At 33.7% G+C, this 10266-nt stretch overlaps 2 protein-coding genes and 1 long non-coding RNA gene across 4 annotated transcripts in view; 2 read left to right on the plus strand and 1 right to left on the minus strand.

The window, feature by feature from the left end:
• The window catches only part of LOC118269428 (beta-arrestin-1), a 62879-nt gene extending 56422 nt beyond the window's left edge, over positions 1-6457 (minus strand). Inside the window, exon 1 of one of the 2 annotated variants that reach the window (XM_035584572.2) lies at positions 6062-6457. The gene's annotated coding sequence lies outside the window, so the exon portion shown is untranslated. The remainder of the gene's footprint in view (positions 1-6061) is intronic. The other variant, XM_035584564.2, reaches the window with a different exon arrangement.
• The window catches only part of LOC126911435 (uncharacterized), a 71960-nt gene that overhangs the window by 11750 nt on the left and 49944 nt on the right, over positions 1-10266 (plus strand). The gene's annotated exons all lie outside the window — the stretch shown is intronic.
• LOC118275686 (protein FAM8A1) lies at positions 6698-10161 on the plus strand. Its single transcript, XM_035593752.2, has 4 exons — positions 6698-7139; positions 7401-7539; positions 8114-8240; positions 8522-10161. The coding sequence occupies exons 1-4, from the start codon at positions 6806-6808 to the stop codon at positions 8843-8845; spliced, it is 924 nt and encodes a 307-aa protein (XP_035449645.1). The 5' UTR covers positions 6698-6805; the 3' UTR covers positions 8846-10161.

Below are 10266 nucleotides of genomic sequence, written 5' to 3' on the forward strand. Positions count from 1 at the left end.
TTGTTGAAGTAACTATGGGACAGCATTTTGTAAAATGGTCACGCATTATGTTAAAGGGAAATTCAGTTATGCCATCTCTTTTTATTTGCTTCATGGTATGGTTTTATCTAATCAAAGCATAACAGGAGCACTTCTAGTTTTACTGGTACATAATAAACTGCGCAGTATTTGTCAATGGAATTTATTTGCATACTCTTATCTGTCATCTCGAAATTTTAGACGTACGACATACTGTTTTTATAGTTAATATGAGATAAGTAGTGTATATATGTACAATATTATATTAGTATATTATCATATGTAGGTAGTTGAATGACATGTTTACAATTATTTGATCAAAAGTAAGGTAAACAGTATAGAAATGATCACAAATATATCCATCATAGGTAACTATTTCCAATACTGCTAACTACTGCTGAGAGAAGAAGAGAAAGATCTATCTCAGTTTGTATGTACGATACGAACGTATTATAAGAGTTTAACTGAAACCAAAAAGGGTTATCCTTTTATGTAGCAAGTCGTAGGCGTCCCACAGCTGTTGCTACACTAACAAATACAATATTGTCCTTTGAAAACTTATACAAAAACATCAAATATTTTTATTTTTGTTGGTTAACATGATAAAAAAAAGAATCTCTATTCTCTATGGTAAACATTTAAACAGAAAACGATCGTTTTTATAAGACGAGACACCTCGACTGCCGTCGTGGTATTGTACCTACTACAAAACGATTGATGGGCGGATGAATAATAAAACGGTTTCTAGCGAATCACGGCCTTCGTCATAACATAATGCACGAATACGTCACGACAAAACATTAATGGCTACTACGAAATAAATTCTTTACCTGGTAGAACAAGTCACATTTGCTCGTCATACAACCTTTACTTTGAATTTTAATTAAACAAAATAAATAGATATCTAACTTAGGTAACTTAGCTCGAAGTAAAATACAAATTCCTGTGATTTGTAAATGAATCAGGTGATTTGTAAGTAAAGAGAAATTGGGTTAAGAAAAGAACTTCAGTGGTTACTAACCACTGAAGAGAAAGAGTGAAATAGGAATGCAGGATTCCTTAATATTCCTGTGGTCCTTGCCTTATACATAAACGTTCACCTTTACAAATGAATATGTTAAAATTTATGTACCTTTGTTAATATAAACAAAAATGAAATAAAAAGAAACAATGGTCCACAAAAGAAAATCTCAACGTGAGAGACATCAGAGTTTGGTATTTTTATCAGTTCGGATACGTACACGTCGCCCTAACGGAAACCGACGTTCATGCATACTTGATGACCCACGCCTGAGTCCCCTCCATCCGAATGACTTCGGGCTTGGCTTCTCACCCGGGACCAATTGTCGGCTATTCAAACGCATTCATATACCACCTACCTAAGTACCTACATCAGTTCTACAACTCCTTAGCCAACTTTATCAATATTCTTTGGACGTAAGTCATAAATACAGGCGTTAAAGGAAATATACCTTTCCTGACCTCATTCCCTTGAAGTTTTCAGCCAAACCTGGACGGTCGGTTGCTACGTGGAACGAATACTTATGACACCAACACACGTCTGACAATATTTTCTCATAAAGTGTCTGTTGAAAATTACTTGAGCCTGAACTTATAACTAAACTGAAGGATATTCTAACGAACACTACTGCATTCGAGTATTTACATTTAGATGGCGCGCAGTTATACTATAATTATTATGTCATTCTCCATTTAGTACGCTTACAATCTGCGTCATCGTACAAAGGTACTTGGGTACAGAACATTATTATCATAGAATCTAGCATCTCCGGGCTGTATTGTTCAACTGAACATAAATTACACGCTAATTACATTTAACAATGAGTCCAGACATGTTAACTATTATACAAAGTATTACTAACTTTGGTATAGACCCACCTTAACAACTCGCACAGTCAACAAGCAGGTAACTAATAGACTTGTTGTTATTATAGGTTGCATGTTAGGCGTCTAGGCACGTAATCCTTCAAACAATCACTTCTGTTACCCCGGTACAGGAACAATGGGGAGACACTAGATAAGCATCTGTTTCAGCAGACGGTTACGTATCGTATGTCGGTAGTACGGTATGCGTAGAGACGCCGGCCGACTGGCGCCAGGTGGTAAACAAAAAAATTAAAGGAAGCGCACGTTTAACAGGTCACCTGAATATTTGTAGTAACAATAACATAACACAATTGAAGTAGACACAATACTACTGAAGTCGCAGTTCAAACAAAGTATTTAAAGTAACCTTTTGCATAGACTTAACAATGAGCTGGAAGAAGAATCTGGATCTCAAATCAAAATAACTAACCTTTTTACAGATCAACCCCAAGTTATCTAGTTTGTGAAATTAAATAGAAAAATTTTAAAGGTTTGTGTGAGATTTGTGCTTTTTTCGTTTGGAAAATAATGCCGTAACTGTAATGGTGAACGTTGTACGTTGGCAAATAAAGCGGAACAAATTATTGTGGCTGCCGCCCGCGCCTTCGATGTGGGGTACAGGGAACGGAGCGTAAAGCAATCACAAACCAATCACGTCCTTAATCCACAGAGCGAAGGGATAAATTAGTTTGAGTCGCCCGTGGGAATGACCGATACGATATAAGATGACGCAGTACACGACTGAATACTTTAAATGCTTGACTTCTTCAAACTGCATTAAACTGCTCTTACAGTCAATGTTTAAGTTGTGAAACTATGGTGAGTAGATTCAAGGGATGAACATTAAGACTTTTTTCTTCACGATCCAAGCTGGTCAGATATAATATATAATTTCCTTTGTGTTACTAGGGAGTTATGTTATGTTTATTATTTTATCTATTTTCAACACATTCCTAGGCTTGTGTGAAGTGTGTGACTAATCACTTAACGATGAAATCTCGCACGAAAACCAAACAGGACCTGTGACTCATAGATCAGATAGCTGACTGAACTGACCACACTGATTCATGCCTTTAAGTGGAGCTTTAATGGTACTTCTTTGAGTAAGCGACGAGTTTCTTTACTGTTTCATTACTTAGAACAGTCCCAGACTTAGATAAATTGAAAAAAACTAGTGTATCAAATGGACGACTTCAGCCTTTTTAGAAGATTAACTACTGTTGTTCTTTTTGCAAAATGGGCTCATTTAAACAGAAAAATGTCTTTAATATGAAAATTATATCAAAAGATAAAAGCAGAAAGGACACTCAAGGAGAGCCATGCTTCGGGGCTCCGGTTCGAAAAGCAGGAGTAAGTACCGGGGTGGTTTTTAGTCATTAAGGGTTGGACCTGTGGTCTGACACTCCCTCTCCCCATGATAGAAGCGGATGAAGTTGAATCAAGTAGGTAGATATCAAGGACATTTTCTTCTAGTCCTCTTAAAACTCGTTTAATTGCATTAACTACAAACTGCTGTGGAAAAAAGGGGATTTTAGCGCCTCTTTTATAGGATTACGTTCGTGAAGACCCAAACAAGATGAAAGCTCGGGCGCTCCGGGAAAATCACGACTGGTTAACGAAGGGCTTAAAACATTGTGCTAACATCGGTTACGTCAATTAACATTTAACTACTACAAAGGCTACGGAAATGTTTGTTCAACACATTCTAATATGTAATGCAAGATTTTGAAAAGACTGTAGCTGGATTATAATACCTACACAATTGCATTTTTTCCACGTTTCTTTTTTTCTTTATGCAATAAGAGGACCTGCAGCTGCTAGAAAATAAAAATCCAAATTCACGGGGCGTCTATTGTAAACAATTTTCATTGTACTTTTTCTTAATGTACTGCGATGTCTCGAATTACCTACGATTTTTGCAGATGCTTTGTGAAACTTGTGAATGAAATATGCCACAGAACCCAAAAATGTTAAAATACATAGTAAAAAATGAAGTACTTATCTACAAAAGGCCTATTTTATTTTTATACAATAAGTAGGTACACAACAAAGCATGAAAGGCGTCGAGCAGTGACGGGCGTAATGCAGTCGTGTTCTATGCGATGTAAATTTTAATTATAATAGCCGCCACTGTTGGCGCCAACTCTGTACGGCTGCAAAATAAAACAGCAACGCACATATTTAAATAAACGAGCACACGATTCATATTGCTGGTCTTTCGATTTTTCCTTGCTTCGGCTCGAAAAGCAGGAGTAGGACCGGTGGTCTTTACTCAGTTAGAGTCTGACACTCCCTCTGGCGTCGCCCAATGGGAGAAGTCATTGGTTGATTTTTCCCAATATTTCCCCCCTCTCCCTTAAATAAACTTTCCTCAGCAGCTATAGATGAAAACCATAGAAACACCTGTCTGGTAATTTCTGAATACATTGTATATCTACATACATTCAAAAGGGAACTTCTATTTTATGATGATTTTATCATGTAAAGAATGTAAAAAAGACAATTATTGCTGATGATAGTGCATACTATATCCATAATTATCACGAGTGAAGGAATGCAAGGTCAAAGAAAAGCCTGTTCCTTCGCCGAAACAGTCAAAACAATCAAAGGTCAAAAAGATGAAGGAATGGGTCCTGTTTTCTTGCAAGCCAACTAACTAGGGTACTGAGGGACTGTATTTAATTATACCTACGTAATTTACAGGCTGTGTATTACATAAATTATGAACAGATATGTATATGTCATGTGTTTGTGTCGATGTTCTGGAATGTACAGAACTTTGCATACAATTGTACATCAAGCTATATAAAACCACTTTATTATGGTCTCACTTTGTGTGATCTATCCACACATTTGACAGTCTATTTATACTGGTTTTGTGTAGGTTGATATGTAACTGTGTGCACATATGTATTGAATTTAACTGCTCTGAAGACTCATTAACTGCTTTTATTGGGTAAGGATTTCTTAGAATAGAAGGCACAAATAATCAAAAAGAATGCTGGTGGATCTGGTGTCTACTAAATTAGAATAGTGATGTCACAACTCACAAGTTACATATACAAGTGTACTTGATGAACTGCACAGAACTTATGCATCATATATAAGGCATTTTTGTAATATACATAGGAGCTCTCTGTAACAAATTAACTTGGTGCAAAGTTTAAGTACAACTTTGACATTGAACAAATAAATTGCATTTGTATAGTTAAATAACTATTTTCAGCCCCCTACAATGTAAGAAAGCAGTAGTTTTGGAGATTAACATGTTAAACCAAACAAATTAACTCTTCAGTTTTATATATAGGTGTTACAGATTCAATTAAAACAGTAACATTATTTTCATGCAAGTTTTTACTATAACTTACTTACATATATTTCAAATGAAATGTGACAATGAAGTTAACAGTTACCTAATCACACATTATGAAACAGGCTTTTAGATGAATATAAGTGTCCTAAGTTTAGATAGGTGAGAACTTTATGAGATTGAGAGCAAAACATGTACCTAACAATTTCATTTGTAACTAAAAATAGACAATTACGATACATTCACATTATAAGTTATATATAAATACATATATACACACATATTATTATCATTCCATTTACATTAAATAATTACAGTTTTTATGCTGTTGTGTAGTCAGTCAGGTTCCTAACATTGTCCACTCAAATATATTTGAAGTACCTAGGCCAACAATCTCTGTTCTGTTTCTGCTTCAATACTTGTTGCTATTATGATGATATTCTTTATTACAAGTAAAAAAATGCGCCTTATCAGGGCAGTGAATGTTGGACATGTATCTAAAAACAGAAGATACACAAAGATTGACTTGTATAACATGACAAAAGATAATGCACTACCTACCAGTCCCCCAAAACCTAAATTATGAACTGCTAACTCGTTGTCAGATAACCTTATCACGATAAAATATCAAATTCAACTTTCTGTTCGTTTATATATCTGTGACGCAATAAATTATGGCATTATACCAAAACCGAAAACAATAATATCAAAGATAACATCACAGTAGGCCACTTCGGGCCGGCAGTAAATAATTATAAGAATATACTTAAAAAAATAAACCGAAAAAAACGTTTCAGGAAACAAAGTTACAGATATTTGGATTCATAGTAAATAGTAAATACTTACATAAAACCGGTCAAGTTTAATTATGCGTAGGCTTCTCTTTATTTACCACTAGTCCGACATGGAACACATCGTATTATATTCACTAGAATTCTGTAAATTACTTGGTTGTCCACAGCTGACTCTAGCGATTAACCAACGTTTATTCTGCGATAAAAACTACACAACACTCGGAAATTATATTGCACAACGTCACAGGAATTGATACTGTCAAATTAACTACAACTTTCAAACATGAATGTTCACTCTACAATTCTTTACCACCCAAATTCACATCACCATTTATTGCGCACGCAGTACTGAGTCGACATTCATATCGGCCATTCCATTCGGCTAACAACGAAGTCAACGAAATGTAACGACGATGGACGACTGAACTGACATTTAGCAATGTTGTCAGACTTAGAAAAAATGAAATATTAGAAATACAAAGTAATGAAAATAATAAAAACATATAGCATCAGAAAATTACAATGGATATAATTATGTATGACAACTCGCATTGCACCAATTTATACCTAAATGTTTTAATTTATTTTCATTGAGTTATTCTTATATCAATTAATCGACTAAAGTAACTAAATCTACTCTATGCAGGATGTTGTATCCGAAACAAAAACTGGGAGCGACCGATCAATGAAAGTCAAAAATGTCAAAACAAATTAAATCAACAAACTGACGTGTACTTTGCATATTATTTTTACAAATGAATTAGTATTTTGATAAATAAATTTGATAACATTGAAAATGTCTGAGTCAGAAAGACTGGTACAAAATGAAGCTGGACCGTCTGAGGGCACAGAAAGGGGTGAAGGCGATGCGCCACCAGCTGCATCTGTATCTGAACGGGACGCATACTTTCAAGCCCTTCGATTATGGATCCAGCAAGCACAAATGTATCAGAACCTATCCACTTGTTTTCCGTACTATATGATGTCGTTTCAAGGCTTACAAAATAACGCTACAAATGTACCGCTTTTGAATAACAACTATCAGTTTCAAATGCCCTTTCAAGTTCCCAATGCACCTCGGAATGCTCCAGAAACACAGCCGCAGCCAGAAACACTCACTCCTGCTGAAGGTAGCGCTGATTTATTATGAGTGATCTAATTGTAATGTTTAGCTGATTATGATTTAATAGTTATATATTGAATTGAAGGTAATATGTCTATATGTATCCCGGTGTGTTATTTGTATCCTATATTTAGAGATAAGTCGCAATTTATTGAAAACATTATTGTAGTTTTTTTTTATTTTGTGCATTTATGTACACCATTCTTAGTACAGATTGTAATACTAAAAGTAAATAGAAACTAAATTATTTATGTTTATTGTGTTTCAGTGATAGCTCGCCATGGTGGATATGAGTATGTAATACCACCACTACACAAGCGCCTCGTTGCTGAATTCATTGACTTCATGCTCTTGTTTATTGTAAAACTAATTGTGACCTTTATGGCAGTGGATATGTTTGAATTGATGTAAGTATTTTACTCAATTTTATTACTGCTACTTATGTATCAATATAAATAATTCCATATAATGAGTTATTGAATATTTAGACTAGGCTTCATTGATTAAACAAATAAAACATGGATTATTTGTTTACGGATCATACACAAAGAAAATGTATTATTAAAAAACGGTACTGCAATCTTATTCATTGTTGATTGAAATTCTTATTAGAATGAACATTGCATTGGAATCTTACCGAAGAGTCTATGTTTCATCATAGAATTTAAGCAATGTTAAGACAAAACCATAATATACTAATATTTCGAATTACTGAATATTCGAAATATCACATGCTCTGAAATTTGAACTTACCTCTACAAATTCTGAGATTCACTATCCTTTGTCTGCAACTTTGAATTATGTAGAGTTTAACACTGATAAGTTCAAATTATCGATATTTGGTTACATAACAATTATTTTTTCATTTGAATTACCAATTAGGGACCTAGTAATAACATTGAATTATAGGTTTGTATTAACGAGAATTGACAGTATTGTAAATATAACTTATACAGATTTTTTACTTGTCTTATATTGCAGTGACCTTGACAAGTTTGATTTCTACAAGTTTAGCGAACACTATGATGACTACAAGTATGCAATGGAGTTGACTTCTGAGATACTGTTTCTTGAAGTCATTTACAGAATTTTGGTTTGCATATTTGAGGTAAATGTTGTTTTATTACTGGTTTCAATTACTTTGTAAACCATTTGTTGGTAGTAATGTAGATTTTTAGCCTTTGTGCCAGTTAAGTTTTTTAAAAGCATACAAAAATGATATACCCATTTTTGTCTATTACCAAATAATAGGATTAAAATTTTATTAATATTTATTATATGTAGACTTTCATCATTTCAACACGAATGGTAGAGGTTGGATATCCCTAAGTAAATGTTGTTTTGAATTTGAAAATGTATTAATGTACAAATCCTTCTCTATATTTTCAGGCTTTCTGCTTGTCCAGTAGTGTGGGACGAACAGGCGGCGCGACTCCGGGCAAGGCGTTACTTGGCATCCGCGTAGTGACGGCGTCTGCCGTCATACCTGTGGAGGGGCGACCCAGGGAGACTGTTCTTCTGTACCCTGGCCGAACACTTACCTTCACAGTGGCACTGATCAGGTCACTAATGAAAAACTTCCTTATTTCCCTACTATTTCCTCTCTGTGTGGTCCTCTTTGTGTTTCGGCACAACCGCACCGGATATGATTTACTCTGTGGAGTTATCGTCGTTGAAGAAAACATGTACCCGCCAAGACGTCATGCTCCATGAGTTTGTACAATTTTAATTTATGAAGAAAATATTTTGAAAAGGACAATGTTGTCGATTTGTGTGGTATGGTGATAGCTGAATTCCTAATTTATTTGTAGGTTTCCTCGATCATTTTCTGTTTGGTACATCTATCTAAATATCTGTGATTTAACTTTCCGAGAAACTTATTTACACAAATAAAAACCCACAGCCGAAATGTTGGGTCTTCAAGTTTTACTTTCATTATTATGTTTTCATTGTTTTTATTTTTTACCTAATTTAAGTTTTTTTTTATTAGCCACTGTTAACGGAAATATGACAATAGGTAGCATTTATACATCAGGATATTTTTAAATATTGGCTGTAATATTTGATCACTTGCCAAATCAAAATTCCTATGATAAAAATCACCAAAGAATCGGAACTATTAGCTTATAACAACAATGAGAAGTAGTTTGTTTGTGTGCTCATACAGTGCATCATAGTAATGATAATCTTGACAATGGCGATTATAGATTTACATATTTATTTTTACAAATCACAACATATAATGTGATAGGAAATGTGCTGCCCGATTTGTTGAGCTAGTAGGGATGACATTATTCTTCATTGTAAATCTTCTTATCTTTTATAAGTAGTACACTGGAAAGATATGAATTTCAAACTTGTTACAAACATTATATTTGTTCAATACTTTTGTTTTTCTTATTTCTTTCTATTTTAGCATTTTCGTGGAAGACACTTTTCAGATCGGACAGTATTTTTGTATTTGCATTAGGCATAGAAATATTTTATTTTTTATGAATGGAATGTTTATCCTAGTAAGTTTAGAAATTACGTTTGATATGCACAGTTTGGCAGTTCATTCATTGTTTGCTGTGTCATTTATTGTAAGTGTTTAAATATTGGGAATTTTATTTTTGTTTAAAAGGATATATGAACTACTTATAATAAAAGGGATAAATGTGTGGGGTTCTGTTAAATTTTTAAATAGTGACATTATCTGTACAATGATATAATATACTTTAAAACAATAACTATTGTTTTAAATTTTGAATTAATTTAAAATACAAAGGTTTTCTTAAATTAATCCTCTTTGGTTTTTAATTAGAAGGCCCAGACTAATGTTAGTAACTGCATGTATCATTAAGTGAAACAAAATTTATAGTACACTACATTGTTTGCATTATAATCGTGAATAGTTTTTTTTTTTCAGTTTAGTGTAAGTACTAAGTACCTAATACTGGTTTAAATACTGAGTTATAAAATTGTGATATTTATTTTTGTGCATTGTATTATATTGTAAATATTAAAATAAAAAGTAAAAATTCTAAAAATTTACTCATTTTTATTAAACTTTCTTGTAGTTTGACTGAAACTGCTGTGCTGTGCTTATGGCCAGAAATGAAAGAGTATAAGTTCACATTAGAGACAATGTTTCA

The sequence above is a fragment of the Spodoptera frugiperda genome, chromosome 15 (assembly GCF_023101765.2).
Source record: "Spodoptera frugiperda isolate SF20-4 chromosome 15, AGI-APGP_CSIRO_Sfru_2.0, whole genome shotgun sequence".
Lineage (NCBI taxonomy): Eukaryota > Metazoa > Arthropoda > Insecta > Lepidoptera > Noctuidae > Spodoptera > Spodoptera frugiperda.